The 21,354-nt window shown below is 40.7% G+C and overlaps 1 protein-coding gene across 2 annotated transcripts in view; it reads left to right on the top strand.

Annotated features, from left to right (window-relative positions):
• Positions 1 to 15,428, top strand: part of DCTN4 (dynactin subunit 4) — a 30,499-nt gene extending 15,071 nt beyond the window's left edge. For both annotated transcript variants that reach the window (XM_043597785.1, XM_043597793.1), the window contains 7 exons: positions 160 to 272; positions 989 to 1,098; positions 6,385 to 6,458; positions 8,570 to 8,624; positions 9,596 to 9,703; positions 11,917 to 12,014; positions 14,512 to 15,428. In XM_043597785.1, the coding sequence (XP_043453720.1) occupies positions 160 to 272; positions 989 to 1,098; positions 6,385 to 6,458; positions 8,570 to 8,624; positions 9,596 to 9,703; positions 11,917 to 12,014; positions 14,512 to 14,725 (772 nt within the window). In that variant the 3' untranslated portion in view covers positions 14,726 to 15,428. The remainder of the gene's footprint in view (positions 1 to 159; positions 273 to 988; positions 1,099 to 6,384; positions 6,459 to 8,569; positions 8,625 to 9,595; positions 9,704 to 11,916; positions 12,015 to 14,511) is intronic.
• The last annotated feature ends 5,926 nt before the right edge of the window (positions 15,429 to 21,354 follow it).

Here is a 21,354-nt window from a genome sequence, read left to right on the forward strand (position 1 = left end):
GTAAAACAGTGGCTACTGGGGAAGAAGAGTCTCATGCTTAGAAAAGACCTGAGCAGAGAAAGAATGTCCTACAATAGAAGAATGCTTCAGTTATTGCTATCATAGACTTTGAATATAATCAGGTGGACCTTTGAGAAATTAGTGCTTTTTATCTTTTAGCCTTAAAGAAGGAGAGGACCAAAAAGAGATAAAGATTGAGCCAGCTCAGGCCGTGGACGAAGTAGAACCTCTACCTGAAGATTACTATACAAGGCCAGTCAATTTGACAGAAGGTAATATTTTACATTATTCTACTTTGTTTCTATTTCACATCTAATCTGCTTTGGTTACTAAATGCTCTGGATTTTGAGTTTGTTTTTTTTTTAAATGGGTATTTATTTTTGAGATAGAGACAGAGTATGAGCCAGGGAGGGGTAGAGAGAGAGGGAGACACAGAATCCAAAGCAGGCTCTAGGCTCCAGGGTGTCAGGACAGAGCCTGACACAGGGCTTGAACCCATGAATTGTGAGACCATGACCTGAGCCAAAGTCGGACACTTGACCAACTGAGCCACCCAGGCACCCCTGGGTTTTGAGATTTTTAATGCCATAGCTGTTAGTAGTAAAATAAATCAAGTAGCAAGTGAGATGGATACAATCATTTGAAGAACTTTAAAAAAAATTTTTTTTGAGAGAGAGACAGAGTGTGAGCGGGGAAAGGTTAGAGAGAGAAAGAGACACAGAATCCAAAGCCAAGCTCCGAGCTGTCAAGAGTCTGACAGGGGGCTCGAACTCACAAACTGTGAGACTATGACTTGAGCTGAAGTTTGATGCTTAACTGACTGAGTCACCTAGGCACCCCTGAGGAACTTTAAAATGTCAAATTTCAATATAGTAGTTTTTTGAAGAACTATTCACAAAGGAAGTTTTGTTTCGTGTGATAATTTCATATAAGCCTGATTTTGACCAAGTCATTACAAACTAAGCCTGGTTCCTGCCTTTCATACTAGTGACCACCCTTCAGCAGCGCCTCTTGCAGCCTGACTTCCAGCCAGTCTGTGCCTCACAGCTCTATCCTCGTCACAAACATCTTCTGATCAAGCGGTCCCTGCGCTGTCGGGTAATTATTCCATTTTGTAGAGTTGCCATTTGTATAAGAGAAAAGCAAAAATAAATTAAACATTGGTATCTGACTAACATCGAAACTTTTGGGGATGTAGTAAATATAAAGAATGCTTACAGAGAATGTACTAGGTGTCTAGGCATCATTTTAAATGCCTTCAAGATAAAAATCCTTACAACTATGAGATATGGGTACTATTGTTACCCCTGTTTTATAGATGTGGAAACTGAGGTACCTAAAGGTTAATAAGTTCATAGCACTAACCCCTAAGAAAATCATGAATATATAACTTTTAGGCTAATAAAGAGGAAACGAAAAGGAGTAATAATAATTTAAAAGAAAGCAAGAAAGGAAAGACAACAGCAAAATCGAGCTTCTAGGAATTTATAACACAAACAACTGAATTTTTTCAATAAATAAATTATAAAAGAAAACAAAAAAAAAAAGGGAAAGAAACCTTTTAGATCAGTGCTATTCAGTAGAACTTCTTCTGATGATGGAAATGTTCTGTATTTGCACAGTCCCAACATGGTAGCCACTAGTCGCATGTTGCTATTTAGCACCTGAAATGTGGCTGAGGTGCTAAATCTTTCAAATGACCACTTGTGACCAGTGGCTACTGTTAACAATACAGCTCTAGAAGAGATCTACCAAACATAGTATGTAGACTTCATTTAGATCCCAATTCAAACAAAACATAAGAAAGGGGCCAGGGAGCGGGGAGGAAAGGAAGAAACGTTTATGAAATCTTTGGGGAGATTTAAACACTAGCTAGATTTTTGATGCTATCAAAAGAACTTTCCATGTTTTTAACGGATAAAAATAGTATTGTTATTTTTAAAAATATCTTTCAGAGATACATACCAAAACATTTATGGATGAAATGACATGATGTCTGATACTTGTTTCAAAACAATCAGGCATGGTGAATGGGTGAGAGTATAAATGAAACCAGATTGGTCATTGTTGCTAACAGGTTGCTAATTTGTTGAAGCTGTGTGACATGTACTAGGAATTTCTACTACTAATTTGTATTTTGCATATATAAGAATATTTCTATAATGAAAAAGCTCTTCAAAAAAGAAGGAAAGGGGTGCCTGGGTGGCTCAGCTGGTTGTGTCCAACCTCGGCTCAGGTCATGATCTATCAGTTTGTGAGTTTGAGCCCCACATCAGGCTTTCTGGTCTCAGCGCAGAGCCTGGTTCAGATCCTTTCTCTCCCTCTCTCTCTCTGCTCCTCCCCTGCTCATGCTCTCTCTCTCTTTCAAAAAATAAATAACATTTAAAAGATATAAAAAAAAAAAAAGGAAAAGATACTGGCTTCTAATTGTGGAATGAATAAGTCACTGGAATAAAAGGCACAGCATAAGGAATATAGTCGATGATGTTGTAGTAGTGCTGGATGGTGACAGACAGTGGCTACGCTTATGGTGAGCACAGCATAGCTTAAAGGGATGTTGAGTCACTATGTTGTACACTTGAAATTAATGTAGCATTGTATGTCAACTGTACTCAACAAATTTTAAAAAATAAGAAGGAAGGAAAAGCCCATTTTAAGTATAAAGACATGTATTGATTAAAAGTAAATAGATGTAGACAGATAAACATGCTAACACTAATCTTTCTAATCAAGAAAGCAAGTGTAGCTATCTTAGTTTCAGACAGAGCAGATTTCAAAGTAAAGAAAGTTAACAGGGATAAAGAAGGGCATCACATAATGATAAAGGGGCTAATTTTCCAGGAAGACATAACAATTCTTAACATGTATATGCCTAACACTAGTGTCAAACTATGTGAGGCAAAACCTGATAGAGCTGCAGGAAGAAATAGATGAATCCACCGTCATAGTTGACATTTCATCACCCCTTTCTCAGAAACGGACGGATGCAGGAGGCAGAAAATTAGTAAGGACATAGCTGAACTCAACAACGTCATCCATCACTGGATAAAATTGACATTTGGAGACCGCTTCACCTAGCAACAGCAGAATATACATTGTTCGCAAACTCATCTGGAACATTCACCAAGGCAGTCTACATTTTAGGCCAGAAAAAGAACAAAACAAAACAAAAAGCTCATCATAATGGATTTGAAAGAATAGAAATCATACAGTGTCTACTCTCAGGCCACTGTGGGATTAAACTAGGAAGTAAGAGAAAACTAGAAAGTTAGCAAATATGTGGAGATTAAACAACACATTTCTATTGTAAATAGCATGTGTCAAAGAAGAAGCCTCAAGAGAAATTTAAAAATACTTTAAGCTAAATAAAAATGAAAACTACTTATCAAAATTTGTGTGATGCTAGGGCGCCTGGGTGGCTCAGTCGGTTAAGCATCCAACTTCGGCTCAGGTTGTGATCTCACAGTCTGTGAGTTCGAGCCCCACGTCGGGCTCTGTGCTGACAGCTCAGAGCCTGGATCCTGTTTCAGATTCTGTGTCTCCCTCTTTCTCTCTCCTTCCCTGCTCATGCTCTGTCTCTCTCTTCTCAAAAATAAATAAACGTTAAAAAAAATTTTTTTTAAAGAAAAATTTGTGTGATGCTGTGGAAGCCATGCTTAGAGAGAAATTTATAGTATTACATTCATAGATTAGAAAAAGAGGAGAGATCTAAAATCAGTCATCTAAGTTTTCACCTTGGGAAACTGGAAAAAGAAGAGCAAATTAAATCCACAGTAAGCAGAAGAAAAGAAATAATAAGAATTCAAGCAGAAGTCAGTGAAATTGAAAATAGGAAATCAGTAGAGAAAATCAACAAAACCAAAAGTTGATTCTTTGAAAAGACCAATAAAATTGATAAGCCTCTCTCCAGGCTAAGTAGGGAAAAAAGAGAGAGGGCACGAATTACTAGTCAAATGAAAAAGGGGACATCACTAGAGATCCATGAAAATCAGAAGGATAATAAATACTATGAACTCTGTGCCCACAAATCTGATAAAAGAAGAAATGTGTGATCTGAATAGGCTTATGTCTATTAAATAATAAATTGAATCACTGATAACCTTCAAAACAGAAAGTCCTAGGCTCACACGTGTTTACTGGTGAATTCTACCACATATTTAGTTATACCAATTCTTTTTTTTTTTTTTTTTTAATGTTTGTTTATTTTTGAAGGAGAGAGAGACAGAGTATGAGCGGAAAGAGGGAGACAGAATCTGAAGCAGGCTCCAAGCTCTGAGTTGTCAGCACAGAGCTGGATTTGAGACTTGAACTCACGAGCTGTGGGATCATGACTTGAGCCAAAGTCAGATGTTTAACCGACTGAGCCACCCAGGCGTCCCAATTATACCAATTCTTATAATGGCTTTTTAGAAGGTAGAAGCAAAGGGAATACATCCTAATTCATTCTATGAGGCCAGTATCACCCTAATACTAACCAGGCAGACATTACAAGAAAAGTACAGATCAGTGTCTCATGAACATACGTGCAAAAATCTTCAACAGAATATTAGCAAATCAAATCCAAAAAAGTATTAAAAGAATTATACACCATAACCAAGTGGGATATATTCTTGGGATGCAGGGCTGGTTCAACATTTAAAAATCAATGAAATCCGTCACATCAGCAGACTTAAAAAAAAAAAAAAATCACATGATCATATTGATAGATGTAGAAAAGGCATTTGACAAAATCAAACACCCATTCATGATAAAAAGAAAAAAAACTCTCAAAAACAGGAATAGTGAACTTTCTCTACTTGATACAGACTGTCTACCAAAAGAAAAGAAAAGGAGGAGCGCCTGGGTGGCTCATTCGGTTCAGCCTCTGACTCTTGATTTTGGCTCAGTTCGTGATCTCACAGTTCATGGGATCAAGTATCATGTTGGGCTTTCTGCTGGCAGTACAGAGCCTGCTTGGGATGCTCTCTTCCCCTCCCCCCACTTGTACTCTTTCTCTCTTCTCTCAAAATAAACATTAAAAAAAACTTTTTATTTATTTATTTAAAGAGAGTGCGGGAGGGGCAGAGAGAGAGGGGAAAGAGAGAGAAAATCCCAAGCAGGCTCTGCGTTGCCAGTGCAGAGTCCAATGTGGGGCTTGAACCCACAAACTGTGAGATCATGACCTGAGCTAAAACCCAGAGTTGGATAGTTGCCACCTGAGTGAGCCACCCAGGCGCTCCAATAAATAAACATTTAAAAAAATAATAAAGGATTAGTGTCCAGAATACATGAAGAACTTTAGCAAATTAGTAAGGAAAAGATAACAATGGGATAAAAATACCCAGTAAATAGTAACATGCAAGTCATGGCAGAGGAAATCCCAGTAGCCAGTAAACATGAAAAATATTCCTACAGTAATCCAGAAAGCGTCTGTTAAAACTATAGTGAGACACCATTTGATAGTTACCAGGTTAGCAAAACATAACGCGTGGGAAATGATTGTACAAGAATCCTCATTGCTGCATTATTTATAGTAGCAGAATCGTGGAAACATCCTAGATATCTGTCAATTTGGGCGTAGAAATGATGACAGTAGGATACAGAGGTACCTCTGTGTGTGCGGACATGGAATACCAAGACAGGAAGTGAAGACAAAGGGTGGAGGAGTATATAAAGTGCTCCCTTTTGTGTTACTGCAAAAAAGATGATGTCTGTGTATACTTGTACGTGCATAGGCTATTTGTGAAAAAAACACGAGAAACTGGTTGGGCTCTGGGGAGCGGGACAAGGGGACAAGTGATGGGTACCTTTACGCTGTACTTTTTTGTAGTATTAAGAAATTTTTTTAACCAGATGTATGTAGTACCCATTCAAGAAAGTAAGTAAATAATTGTTACTGTATTTTAAAGCATGGAATCTGGAAACACACTATGTGGATTTAAATCCCAGCTTCAGTTCTTATTGGATCCGTGAAGTAGTACAGATTACTCATCCTTCCCATGCCCCATTGTCATCACCTGTAAAATGGGGACAATAATAGTTATGGTACATAACTTTCCTCATAAAGTGGATGTGATGTTTAAATCCACTTAAACTAAGGAGCGCGTTGCTCAACACACATAGTACGTACCCAGTGTGTGTTATTATTTCAGCAGTTGTTAGGCCCCACAAAGGTAGGATAGTATTTGATAGTGTGATTGCTTATATCCACAAGTCCAAAACATCATCTTTTGTAACTTGTGGTAATCAGTAGCATACACACTGTTTCAAAGTATATGTGGTCTTAGAGCAGAATGAAACGACAAACCTTGAGTAAATGCTGTCCTTCTGAATTTAGCAGCTCTGTGGATCCAGCACGGGTGTTCTTGTTTTCCTCTGATACGTATTAGAATTTTTTCTTTTTAGAAATGTGAACATAATTTGAGCAAGCCAGAATTTAATCCAACATCTATCAAATTCAAAATCCAGCTGGTTGCTGTGTGAGTATTTTGGGATTGGTGTTTTTAGTTACTGTTTTTTGGCTTTTTCAATATGAAATGTATTTACTCTGGGTTTACAAGAAGAAAATGACATCAGAACAGTTTTGCTATTTCTTCTGTTTAGATTTTGAACTACGTATCATGAAGTTAAATACAAATTATAGACCTAGAATCAAGGGTTTTTGTACTAGGGACACAGGGACAGTGTGGTCCGGGGCAGAGATTGTTTTGTTTGTTATTGGACAGAGAGTCACTGGTCACTCATTACAAATTACAAAGTGCCTAATTTTGGTATTGATCCAAAATATCAAAGTAAAAAATAATAATGTATGGCAAATCGAAGAGTATCCCTTTCATTGTTCATCTTAATTATGTTCTGAGTGGGATAAAAGTGATTATTAGTGTTAATTCACTGGGACTTGTCGAGAAGGGAATTTTATGTACGAAAATCACCTTTCAAACAAGAAAAGTAGTTTGAGAAATTAGGAAAATAATTGTCTTGATTTTAGGGCAAGAGAGCCCTTCCTAAGTAAGGCAGGAAACCCAGAAACCACTAAAGAAAATAGACAGCTTTGCTCTTAGCAAAAAAAAAAAAAAAAAAAAAAAGACAACAAAGTCCTGGGACAGACAGTAGAGTAGGAAAGAGTATTTGGTATTCCATGATAGATAAAAATTTGACGTCCCTGGAAGACAGAATTCCCACAAATTGGAAAGGTAAAAATGGGAGTAGGACAAAGGATTTGAACTGGCAGCTTATAGAAGAGGAATTTCAAATGGTTAATGAATACATGGAAAGATACTGAGACTTGTTAGGAGAAGTTTAATAAAGATCATTTAGTGCTCATGAGAATGTGAGGAAACGTATTTGCATACACTGTTGGTAGGCTTGTGGATTGCTTTATGGAGTCTTTTTGGAGAGTGGTCTGGAATATCCAGACAAAATTACATAGACTAAACCCAGGAGTACTGTCTCAGGAATCTATTCTTTGAAGCAAAAGCACCAATATCTAAAGATGCATATGTAAGGATGTGTATTATAACGTTTTAATGACAAAAAGCTAGAAACGCTTTCTGTGTCAAGCCAATTAACCATAAAAACTAGTTGGTTAAATTGAGGTACACTCAGCGTATAGAATATTATGCAGCACTTCTACATAAGTCGTCTCAGCAGTCAGAAACATTGAGAATAGGTGTATAAACACCGAGCTGGGATTTGACTCTGGGCAGTTTTGAGTTCAGACTAAGCACATGTGAGTCTAATACTCTATTTTCTTACTTAAAGAGGCAGCAAAGGGGTACCTGGGTGGCTCAGTCGGTTAAGCATTCAACTTTGGCTCATGTCATGATCTCATGGTTCATGAGTTCAAGCCCCATGTTGGGTTCTCTGCTGTCATCACAGAGCCTGCTTTAGATCCTCTGTCTCCCTCTGTGTCTGCCCCACCCCTGCTCACACACACACTCTCTGAAAAATAAACATTTACGTTAAAAAAAAAAAAAAAGGCAACAAAACATACAGTAGTTGAGGGCAAGGACCCTGGAACTACACTGTCTGAGTTTGAATCCTGGCCACTCACCAGTAAGTTACTTCTCCCAAGCCTAGTTTCTTCATCTCTGTAATGGGGATGATGATGATAATACTTGTGTCATGCAGTTACAGTGAAGATTATGTAAGTTAATTTTTTTAAGTGTTTAAAACATTGCCTGGGATCTTTGTAAAAGTATTTGGTAAGTAATGTGGTGGTGTTTTTACACCCCTGGATGGTGTTACTAAGTCTTGGGTCCCATAACCAGTTGCCTGTTAGATTTACAGAAATGAATTAATAAAATCTCAAAAAATATGTCTAGCAAATGTATAAGGAAGATGTCTACCATGATACACACAGATATATGGGCCCTAAACTAGAAATGTGCTTAAGATTTAAGAAAGAACTCCTTAGCAGTTGGTTTCATTTCTTAAGTTCTTACTATGATGATATCATATGATTCTTTAAAATTCTATTTCTGTGCCATGTTCTAATCAAAGAAATCTTTGCTGTACTCACTTAAAAAAAAGTAACAATAATTTTAAGAGACTTCAATGAATATTAATGTATTTTTTTATTCATGCATAGCAATTATATTCCAGAAGTGAGAATCATGTCAATTCCCAACCTTCGCTACATGAAGGTTAGTACTTTGCTTGTTAACAGGGAGACAAAGGATTGATCAGAGATGTGTACATGTATGTATGTGGGTGGCTGTGCGAGATTCAAGAGCAAGGGATAGAAAAGAAAGGAATCATAAAGGAATTGCGATTTTTAATTTCTTTAAGCAGGGATTCTTGACAACAGCATCTTTGGCATACATTTAGAAGGAGTAGTGTGTACATTATACAAAGATGGGATCATGGGTGGGGACAGAAAGAAGATATTTTACCCCACAAGCATCTTTAGCCACGTGATTCCACCATCTCATGCCTGTGAGTGTATCAGATAATCAGGAATCAACTGGATTCCTTTCTCTTCTTTGAGGTCCTTATCTGTGCCCCCTCCTCCTACCCCCCACCATGAGTTGTAGAATATTCTGCAGCAGCCTCTTTAGTTCTTTCCTTCCATGCTGCTTATGAAGATGTTTATGTAGTCCATGTTCATTTAAAAGATTTTTCTAATCTCAACAAAGTACCAAATAACAGCAAATTATGGTTCAAGAAATCATAAAAAATCTTTTAAGTCTTGATGAATGATTTTTTCTATGTCTGCTTACCCTGTGGCTTTCATATTTATGAGGACTTCTTTTTCAGTCCCTAAGTGGAGGGCTGGGTGGAACAAGAGTTACAAGCTTTTATTGCTTAGATAATGTATAGTCCCCAGATTTTCTGGATCTAGTAACTGGCCCTTTCTGTGGGATCTGTCCTATTTCCTCATGTGATAGCAACTCCAGAGCATACATAGCCTGACATATAAATAATAGAATAGGAATCAGTGAGCACTTGGAGGACCCAGTGATGTAGAGGTGTAGGTAGGTGTTAACTACTCAGAAATAATGGGGGATTGCGGGGAAGGTGACAGTTTTGTGAAATGCTTGGTATAGCAACTAAGAAAGTGGCCCTAGGTGGCAGTAGTAGAACATGTCTAAGAGAGGCTTTTCGTGTTCCCCAGGAGAGCCAGGTCCTCCTGACGCTTACGAATCCAGTGGAGAACCTCACCCATGTGACACTGGTGGAGTGTGAGGAGGGAGACCCGGATAATATCAATAGCACTGCTAAGGTAGGTGCATTTTGCCTTATCCTGATGGACTCTTACTTTTCCTGGAGGGGCCTTTTGACCTGGCTTAAAGGACTCCATGCTGTCTTCCGTTTCCATACCCAAGTCGTCATCAAGTTCTTTTGATTTTACCTCTTGAGTTTTTTTTTACTTTATGCACAATCACCCTACCATTGCTCTGTTGGAAGGTCTCTTCCGTTCTTACATGCACTGTGACAGTAACTTCCTGGCTGCCTTGTTTTGAGTCCACCCCCACTTCCATTCCAGCCCATCTTCTGTCTTACCACCGAAATGATCTTTCTAAAATCTAACTTTGATCACGACATGCTGATCATTGGCAATCCCTCTGACTTGGGAAAGAAACCCAGATTCCTCGGCATAGCAGAAGAGCTTAATGGCCTTCCCTCTATCTTTTCTTCCAGGATGACCTTCTGTTTTTTTTTAAAAAAAAAAATTATGGTTTTTGTTGTTGTTGTTGTTTTGCTTTTTAATTTTTGAGAGAGACAGAGCTTGAGTGGGGGAGGGGCAGAGAGAGAGGGATACACAGAATCCGAAGTAGGGTCCGGGCTCTGAGCTGTCAGCACAGAGCCCGACACAGGGCTCGAACTCACGAGCTGGGAGATCATGACCTGAGCTGAAGTCAGACACTTAACTGACTGAGCCACCCAGGCACCCCTTTAATTTAAAAAAAAAATTTTTTTTTAATGCTTTATTTTATTTTTGAGAGAGAGAAATTGAGAGCAGGGGAGGAGCAGACAGAATCTGAAACAGGCTTCAGGCTTCAAACTGTCAGCACAGAGCCTGATGCAGGGCTTGAACCCACAAACCATGAGATCATGACCTGAGCCGAAGTCAGATGCTTAACCAACTGAGCCACCAGGCACTCCTCCATTAAATTTTTTCTTTTAATATTTATTTATTTTTTGAGAGAGAGAGCATGCGAGCAAGGAGAGGCAGAGAGAGAGGGAAACACAGAATCCTAAGCAGGCTCCTGGCTCGAACCCATGAGTCATGAGGTCATGACCTGAGCCGAAGTCGGAAGCTTAACCAACTGAGCCATCCAGGTGCACCTTTCATTCTGCTTTTTAATGATTTCACTTACTAGCATCATTTTCAAAGAGAGATGACACTCATCTGTCCTTACTCTTTTTAAAAGTTTGTGGTTTTTAAAACTGTGTTTATTTAATTTTAAGTAAGTTAACATACAGTGTAATACTGGTTTCAGGGGTGAAACCCAATGATTCATCACTTACATATAACACCCAGTGCTCATCCCAACAAATGCCCTCCTATCATCCACTTATTTATTTTTTTAATTTTTTTTTTTTAACGTTTATTTATTTTTGAGACAGAGAGAGACAGAGCATGAATGGGGGAGGGTCAGAGAGAGAGGAAGACACAGAATCCGAAACAAGCTCCAGGCTCTGAGCGGTCAGCACAGAGCCCGACGCAGGGCTCGAACTCACAGACCGCGAGATCGTGACCTGAGCCGAAGTCGGACGCTTAACCGACTGAGCCACCCAGGCGCCCCCCTCCTATCATCCATTTAGCCCATCCCCCTTTCTACCTCCCCTCCAGCAACCTTCAGTTTTTTCTCTGTATTTAGGAGTCTCTTATGGTTTGCCTCCTTCTCTGTTTTTACCTTATTTTTCCTTCCCTTCCCCTATGTTAATCTGTTGTGTTTCTTAAATTCCACATATGAGTGAAATCATATGATATTTGTCTTTCTCTGACTGATTTATTTCACTTAGCAGAACACACTCTAGTTCCATCCACACGGTTGCAACTTGCTTCTTTAGTAATACTAATAACCTGTGAGACAGAAAGAAGTGCCTGATATGTACACCCAGCTTGTAGATTTGCTCTCTTTCTCTTCATACCTCCCCAGGCTCATTTGTATCCATAATTACAAATATGGTTGGCGTTGTTACCTGCTAACCTCTGACATAGCAAAGTTGAGGCCTGCTTACAACATAAGGCTGAGTCTGAAGAATGCTTAACTGTTCTTTGTTTTTGTACTTTTGCTGGAAATGTCTGTGTTCCTAAACAGTATGTTTTCAAACACTGTATAAATAGTGAAGTAGTATTGTGTATTTCTTGAAACTTGAATCTTCTGTGTGTTTAGGTCAGTGTAACGCTGTGCTGTATTTTGTCGAATGAATATCCTGCAACTCACTGGCCCATTCGGAGGCAAACTTCTCTGTTTCACTCTGCAGGTTGTGGTGCCTCCCAAAGAGCTCATCTTGGCCGGCAAGGATGCAGCAGCCGAGTACGATGAGTTGGCAGAACCGCAGGACTTCCAGGACGATCCTGAGTGAGTGAGCGCTCAGTGACCGCCCTCCCCTGCCCCCCCCCACATACACACACCACAGCTGGCTCATATGGGAGCCCCACGTGCAGATCCCAGTTTTCTCATCCTGGTTTTCTGAGATACTTTTTTCCTATGATAAAAATAATTACTATAGCAATTTGCTGAATACATCTACCATGATGAAGAAGAAAATAAAATAAAATCCCACTACCAGAGAAAAGCACCATTAACATTTTGGTCTTTGGCCTTCCATGTATTTCTTCCATCATTGGGATCATTCTGTAAGCCGTTTTTTAACCTTTTTTTCCTTTTAAATATATTTGTCCCTCTTTTAAAAATTTTTTTTTTTTTCAACGTTTATTTATTTTTGGGACAGAGAGAGACAGAGCATGAACGGGGGAGGGGCAGAGAGAGAGGGAGACACAGAATCGGAAACAGGCTCCAGGCTGTGAGCCATCAGCCCAGAGCCCGACGCAGGGCTCGAACTCATGGACTGCGAGATCGTGACCTGGCTGAAGTCGGACGCTTAACCGACTGCGCCACCCAGGCGCCCCTATTTGTCCCTCTTAATAAAAAATTTCAAGTACATGGTTTTTAATAGTGTGGACAGGATCCAGTGTTCTCTCCCTATAGTTTTATCATTAGATTTGTCCATGTACCGCTCATCCCCTGCCCTTTGACTAAAAGATTTTAATCTCTCATACCTAATAACTGAGAAGTAACAACCAAACCTTTCGCTGGGTGAGGGTACATCAGTACACCAGTCTAAAACTGCAGCTGGAAACTGCTCCTTCCTGAGGGAAGCATTGCTGGAATGATGCCCACAGGAACCACGCACAAATAGGAAGCTCATAGGCAGGAGCAAGCCCCTACCCCTTCAGATTTCTAGTCTCCTTTAGACCCCTCCTAAGCTCCCTGTCGGGAGCCAGCCTACAAAGCAGAAACATGGACAGCAGAATCCCGTGTCACAAAGCAAGATGTAGAAGGTGGGCTTGGAGCTGAAAGAATAGGTTCGCGTACAGGCACAAGGAACACATAAGCTTTTTAAACAGAATGATCCAAAGCTTCCTCAGTAAGAAAGGAAGAAAGAAGAAATAACATGGGATGGGGTTGGCGGGGCGGTGTGGATAAAGGGCAAAGATGAGATGAGTACAATGATTAGCAAACTTGAGTGAACTTCAGAAAGCATCAGGGCAGGTGTTGTGTTTTGTTTTTAGTCTGTAGAGTCCCAGGCCCCGACCCAGATACTCTCTTTAGCAGGTCTAGTGGGGCACCAGAAATCTGAATTTTTTTTTTAAAAGCTTCCCAGATATTAGTGGTTACCTGAGAAGTCAGGCTAGAAAGACACTTAATTTTTTCCGAGTTTTTTTTTTTAATGAATCTGATACAAATCAAGGGTTCAGTTATTTACTGTAGTACAAAATGCATTGAGTTAGTCCAATACAGAATTCGTTCTCTGTAATCCTTGCTTTATGTGGGTCCTTAAATGACATTAATTAGGTAATAGAAATTTGTTAAACCAAGGTTGGTTTCTGAAAAGATCATCTGCGATAACAAATTCTAGTCAGGTTACATGACAGATTTAATAAAAAATTGAATGAACTATATTTCACATTGTACTTTTAGGACTTTCAGGTATTTGGAAATTAATACTATATAATACTATATAAGTAGGTAACTGTTTAAATCCAGTAAGTTTTCTTAGAGTGAGTATCATTTGATAGTAGATCAAATTCTGTCTCATTGCGCTTTAGCTTTTTGTTTGAAACTAAGTTACTGAGGCACAAAGTTCAAGTGCATGTCACAGAAGATGAAAATTGAAACTTCAACTAAAGAGATTATTTTTCTGTTCTAAAAATTTCTAACTTACAGAGCTTATTTACAAAAACACATTAATCTGTGGTGTTCCAGAAATTCCGTTACAGCTCTGAGTTAATATCAGTCTGTATCCTATAGAAATATTACCACATGCACACAAAGATAAATGTAAAGGGGTAGTCGTAGCATCATTGTCTATAACAGAGGAAAACTGGCAATAACGTCAGTATATACCAACTATAGTAACTCTATGAGAAAATACTATGCAGTCGTTAAGTAGAATGGAGAAGATTTCTATATACCAGTATGGAAAGGTGTTTGTGATAAACTGAGAGGAAAAAGCCAAGTTAACAGAATAGTGTGCCCCTTTTGTGTTGGTTTGAAAAGCAGAAAAGTATAAGTTTGTAGAAAAATATCTGGTAGGTTAAGAACCAAAGTGTTTGTAGTTTTTCCCTGTGTGCTGAGGGGGAAAATGAGGGAGAACTTACATTTTCCCATTTGAATTTTCCACAACTGTATTTTACTTTTACAATATTAAAAAGATAGATTGACATTTTGCTGAAAGAATGCTTCATCCCTGATAAACGGAATGGTGGTCATAACTTGTCATCAGATAAAATGTAAGTCTTAGTGGCTTGGCTGACTTGTGACCTGCCTAATACTGTGCTTCTTTTTTTCATAGCATTATAGCCTTCAGAAAGGCCAACAAAGTGGGTATCTTCATCAAAGTGACCCCACAACGTGAGGAGGGTGAAGTGACCGTGTGCTTTAAGATGAAGCATGATTTTAAAAACCTGGCAGCCCCCATCCGCCCCATCGAAGAAAGTGACCAGGGCACAGAAGTCATCTGGCTCACCCAGCATGTGGAACTCAGCTTGGGCCCACTTCTCCCTTAAAAGGTGCCACCAGTGGGGCGGATCCCAAAGGACAGTACCACCATGAGCCCACGTTAAAATGTGGAAGCCGCTGCTTCGTTAAGCCTTGTTTGTAACGATGTACCCAGGCACTACTGAATCCTATTCCTAGGAAGGTGGGGGCACAGGCAAGGCATTGGGAACACAGGGTAACTCCTGTTCTCTTGCTCTCACTTCTGCTAATACCAGTGAATTACTGTCTCCCTTACTGAACCCCGCACGTCAAATAACAGCAGCATAGTTCCCTCCCCAAAAAAGGGGGTGGTGGCTCTTCTTTGGTGTGGCATTAGATTTACCACCTGAGAAATTCTGACCATACTGTCTCCCAGTCTGATCTCACAAGGGATCACGGTCTCACAGATGAAACCTAAAATGGTAACTGAAAGGTGGACCTGCTGTTAATGATCCAGCACTGGTCTGCTCTCTGCATCCCATTTAGCTATAATCTAGCACTCTAAACATACCCTTCACTGGTTGCCATGGCTCCCATCTTGCTTAGGTTTCCACTGGACAGAAAAGTAGAAATTGTCACATCGTCTTTAGTTTTGCGGTGTTTGAAAAAACCCGTGAGATTCTCAAGGCGCTCCCATTTGCCTTTTTCTAAGTGAATACAGGATACTTACTTATCAGTTCCTCTTAAAATTTCTTTGTTGTTAGAACATGGAACTCTCTTTTGAGAAGAATTGAAGAAGCAAGCAATCACATGTCATGTCAAAGGGGTGGCGAATCCCATTCATTTTAAATGTTGCCACAATATCCAGGGGTTACCGCTGTCACTGGGAGGCAGCCCTTCTGTGTCTCACTCCCTTCCCCTCCTCTCTGCCCTGCCTCTTTTTTTTTTTTTTTTTTTTTTTAATTTTATTTTTGGGACAGAGAGAGACAGAGCATGAACGGGGGAGGGGCAGAGAGAGAGGGAGACACAGAATCGGAAACAGGCTCCAGGCTCTGAGCCATCAGCCCAGAGCCCGATGCGGGGCTCGAACTCGCGGACCGCGAGATCGTGACCTGGCTGAAGTCGGACGCTTAACCGACTGTGCCACCCAGGTGCCCCTGCTCTGCCTCTTTAACTCAATAAGTTGTTCTGGACATTTGGCACCTGGAAAGAGCCCAAAGAAAACTTGGTGGACAAGTTCACTTCTGGAATGCAGATTTTTAGCATGATCCAAAACTAACGTTCTTTCCACTGATTTGAAGGGTTACATAATGATTAAAATCTCTTGAATCCCAAACTAGATATTAAGATAAGGAACCTTTCCTCTTCCTGAGTTTAAGACTTTTATCATATGGTGTGTCAAATAAGACCATTTTGATTGTAAACCATAAAACAGTTCAGCATACTTGCCTAACAGCACACGTGCTGTTTTCTCTTGGTATCCTGGAGCTGGGTTGCTGACCTTAATTTCTGTGTTTTCTAAAGTGAGATTTGACCAAGTAGACCAGCTGCACCACATTGTCTGTAAATGTATTGTTAGCAAGTGGCCAACACATTTTTGGGGAGAAGAGAAATTTCCTGTTTGTCCTCGTTTTGTTTTTAAGTTCAAGCCTTTAGTTAAAAAACAATTAAGATATGTAGTAGTCTAGAACATAGACAGGGCATAGTAACTTATTAGCTCCCTCTGGAAGATAAAAATACTTAGGAAGCCTTTGAAAGACACTAAATTGTACCCTAAAGCTTAAGCCGACTTTATGAAACAATATTCCACAGAGTAATATATATGCTGCAGTATGAGAAAAAACACATATCTCTAACATTATGAGAGTAATCAGTAAGGTTTAGCCTCTTAGGAGTTGTGGCAGGGGGTTGTATAATGACAATTTGCAGACTGTAGATACAGTTTAATTTTTTGTGACCCCACAGTGTCAAGTTAGTTTTTATTTCACTACCTGCTAGAGCCTGCTCTGACGCCAGTGCTCCATATTTGCTGGTGGAGAAGCTGGACCTCAGAGCAGAGAATGGCTTCCTGTGTTTACACATCTGCAGACTGTACACAGTTGTATATTGTGTGTTTACGGCATGTAGCTAGTGTTTGTTCCCAAAAGTGATAATGTTGAAGCCATGGGTCTCATCACCCCCAGGTGACACAGAAACACAAAAATACTTTTGATCACAGATTTTTTTGCCTTTAGAAGTCAAATTAACGTGAAGAATAACAGAGTCATTGTATGAATGTTTCCTCAAGATAATTTTCAGTGCAAGCCAGTATTCTGTGTATTAGTAGAAACGGCTCAACACCTGCAGCTGGTGAATTCGGAATTTTGTTACTTGTTTATATTAGATCAGGTGCAAGACTGCCAGTGCACAGGCAGTGTGCACCTCTGCAGGCGAATAAGATGGCATTAGCACCAGAAACTACAGTTTTGGAAACTTAAGGTTAGGTTACTTTGGATTTGTGGTTTGATTAGCCCACCAAAGGTTTCTTTTGTTCACAGTGCTTATAGGTGTAATGAGCTAAGTAAATGTCATGCATATTTGTGAAGAAACATCCTTTTTGGTCCCTTTTGGGAATGAGAGGCACTCCTTGATCCTTATGAATCACAGGTTCCTGTTTTGCCTTATAGCTTAACTTAATGTAGTGAAATAAAGCAGACAAAGCTTGAGCGTGTCTTTTGTTTGCTTTCCTGAGGGCTGATTGGAATAGCACGGCTCAGAGTCCAAAGACTGGCTTGAAGAGAGTTAGTCTGAGAGGTGGTGGGGCCTGCTCCCTCTTCCATTTCTTTCAGTGAACGAAGCTAAAACCTCGTGTCAAGTCAGTTCCCTGTAACATACAGGTAGATGTTGCCTGAGCTCCTTATCGACGTCTTCTCAGAACCATGATATAAATGTTATGTTCAGCTTTTATCCTGCGTTGTTGCTCCCAAAGCTTACTTGCAGCTGCCCAGAATGGCCCACCCCCAACAAGTGGCCGCCACTCCACCTTCACCTGGACTTCTGTGACCCTGCCTTCCCCCTGCCCCAGGACTGTGGGTGACCCATTCGCGCCCCTGTCTAAAGCTGGCCCCACCACCTGGCACAGTCAGTCTCCTCCTCTCACCCGTCCCCAGACGTCCCTTCAGCAGTGCCCCCTCCGCTCTCCTGCATCGTTGCCATATACGTGCTAGGATCTCTCTTATCTTAGGAGCTGACCTCACGCCCCTCTTCAGCTGCCACCTCATTTCTCCCCTCCCTTTTCAGCAGAACTCCTTCAAAAACTTTTAGTTCCATCTCCTGTACTCACCTGAGCCCATTCCACCTAGGCTGCCACCCCAGCATGTCACCAAAATTGCTCTTGTCAAGTTCTCTAACAATCCAGATGGCTAATTCTCCGTCCTTATCTACTTAATCTTTCACTAGCATCTGGCAGCTGATCTCTCCCTTCTTGAAAACCTGTTTTCTCTTGGTTTCCAGAACACAGCTGATTTTGCTTCCATCTTACTGGCAACTTTTCTTGCATATCCTTTGCTGGCCCTTTCCCGTCGTCCCAAGCTTGGAGTGTGCCAGGTCTCATGCCTTATGCTTTTGTCTCTGCTCACTCTTAGTGATGTCACCATTTTCACACTACCTATTAAATTTACATACCAACTCTAGAATAGTCTCTGAAAGTTCAAAATCACAGTGGATTTCCTCTCACCACGTCTGCCCCTCCTGCATTCATCTCTAAATGGCACCTGTATCCTTTCAGTTGCTCACAACAAAAACCTTAGCATCAACCTTGACTCTACATGCCACATGCAGTAAGTCAGCAAATCCTACCAGCTGTGTCTTCAAACTGTGACGTCACATGCTCTCCAACATTACTCTCCTGGGCCAAATCACCATAGGCTCTATAAAACCCTAGGATATTGCAGTAGGATCTAAACTGGTCTGGAAACCACCCTGGCCCCTGGCCCCACCTGTTAGTCCGTGTTCAACACAGCAGCCAGAGTGAATAAGGCATTCTTCCACTTCAAACTCAAGCTTTTGAGCTTGGTAGAACAAAAAAATACAAACTCCTTACAGTGGCTTGTGAGGTCCTACATGACATGAACCTACATGGTGTGAAACCCCACTACTGCCTCCTTGAATTCATCTATTACTTCCCCATGCTCCCTCCACCCCAACCACACCAGTTTCTGCTGTTGCTGAGTCACCCAGTCAGGGGTCTTCTCAGGGCCTTTGCATGGGCTGTTCCATCTGCTTGGAAAACTCCTCCCAGATATCTGTTTAACTTACACCGTCATCACAATCAGGCCTTTGCTCAAATATTTCCTTCTTAGTGAGGCTTTCCCTGACCACCCTACTCAATGGTGGAAAACTGCCGTCCCTAAGCACATTTCCTATCCCCTTGGCTACTTGTTTGCTTTTTTTTTTGCATAGCACTAAACACCAGCATAATGATATACTTTATTTTCTGACACATGACACTAGAACATAAGCTCTGTAGTGCAGGGATTCTGTCTTTCATTTTTTAATTGCTGTATCTGCAGAGCCTACAATACCTGATAGTAGGCACCTTAATTTGTTGTATTAATGTTATCCTTTTCCTTATGTATGTACCTGTTGATCTTCTAGCTTTTTTTTTTAATATACCTATGCCTCTTTTTTGTCATAAGCCAAATATTGTGCTTGCCTTGAGCATTCTTGTTCTGTTGTTTTCTCTACCTAGAATACTCTTCCTTCTCTGTGTGCCTTCTCTAGAATTACTTCCCTGCTCTCTCCTCCCATCTCTCCCTTCCTCTCATCTAGATGTGACCTTGATCCACAGCACTGTATCTCTTAAGAACATTTACCTCTTCCTTCTTTATGGGGTTTTGTATGTGTGTAGTTCAGTTACTGGATTGTAGACTCCTTCAGAGCCAAATTCAGGACCCCTTCTCATCTGTTTTTCCTTTATTTCATCAAACTAAAAACAATTAGAGCTGAGTCGCTTGTTCAGTTGCTGTACTTAACTTTGTTTATCCTCATTTTCTGGTGGTCAGGGACATCTACAGCAAAATATATTTCACAGTGTGAGACACCCACACAAGATAATGACTTTAAGTATTAAATGAAAGTAACATTAGGGGTGCCTGGGTGGGTCAGTTAAGCATCTGACTCTTGTTCTCGCCTCAGGTCATGATCTCATTCTCATAGTTCATGGGATCAAGCCTGTGTTGAGCTCTGCACTGACAGTGTGGAGCCTGCTTATGATTCTCTCTCAATATAAATAAACGCTAAAAAAAAAAAAAAAAAAAAAAAAAAAAACCACATTAGGGGCACCTGGGTGGTTCAGTCGGTTAAGTGTCCAACTCTTGGTTTTGGCTCAGGTCATGCTCTCACAGTTTGTGAGTTTGAGCCCTACATCAGGCTCTGCACTGACAGTGAGGAGCCTGCTTGGGATTCTGTCTCCCCCTCTTTCTCTGCCCATCCCCCACTTGCATGCACGCTCTCTCTCTCTCTCTCAAAATAAGCAAACATTTTTTAAAAAGTAACATTAGGGGCGCCTGGGTGGCTCAGTTGGGCGTCTGACTTCGGCTCAGGTCATGATCTCGCAGTTTGTGAGTTCAAGCCCCATGTCAGGCTTTGTGCTGACAGCTTGCTCAGAGCCTGGAGGCTGCTCCAGATTTTGTCTCCCTTTCTCTCTGCCCCTTCCCTGCTCACATTCTGTCTCTGTCTCTCTCATAAATAAACATTAAAAAAAATAATAAAAAGTAACATTAAATAATAGAGAATCAACCAGTGAAAAAATATTTTCCTCATGTTTTTATCCCTATCCTTCTGGTTAAATCAAGGAAAAAGTATCAATACTCATGTTTGTAACATCTAAACACTTCCTCTTCTTTTTTAAACCTAGGCTTCTAGTTCAGAGTCTTTGGCAGACAACAGTAGCTACTTACTAAAAAAAAGGCTGTTTCATTTTCATTCTATTTGTTTTTAAGGCTGCATCTAAATATGTGATACTATTTTCCATTTACAGAAGTGATAGAAAGTTTCCTCTTAAACTATATTTTGAAATGAAATCACTCAGGAGTGAAATCACTTCTGCCCATGATACGGATATCTGGAAAGAGTGTCACCCCCCCGCCCCCACTCAAAAAAGAAAAGGTGGATAGATGAGAAAGTCATAAATTTTACTGGGTCTATCAGAGAGCTGATGTGGCAGAGCAGCCAAATAGCTTGGATTTCAAGGGGGGGGGGCGGCGCGGGGAGCGGGGAGGGACAGACCCCTCCAAGGAGAGATCAGACATGCACAGCATGGGAGGAAGAAGTGTTGACCATTATAAGCAGGTAAGAGGAAATCAACAAAAATCTTAAAGAATTGTTTGAACGGTCATACTTGGGCTAACAAAACAGTACAAAATCCCTGGGAGCCTAAGACACTCAGGGAGCTTGCATGCATTCACAAGCTCTTTCCAGAATCTCCACCAGGTATTCATGAGAAAGACCTGCAGGGAGCGGAGAGTGCTGGAGCTATACAGGGCCTCCTTGGTTTGGAGGCCGCAATAGAGATCTGCTGCTTCTGTAGGAAAGGCCTGAGAGCCTGCCTCCTCCTGCCCAGGCCCCTCCCTCATAAGGAGAAAAAGGCCGCTGGGGGAGGAACAGAAAATCATGTCTCCCCAGGGCACAGGTAAAGACCCACTGCTGCTGGGGCACGGTAAGAAAAAGCTTCTAGGGG

The sequence above is a fragment of the Prionailurus bengalensis genome, chromosome A1 (assembly GCF_016509475.1).
Source record: "Prionailurus bengalensis isolate Pbe53 chromosome A1, Fcat_Pben_1.1_paternal_pri, whole genome shotgun sequence".
Taxonomy (NCBI): Eukaryota; Metazoa; Chordata; class Mammalia; order Carnivora; family Felidae; genus Prionailurus; species Prionailurus bengalensis.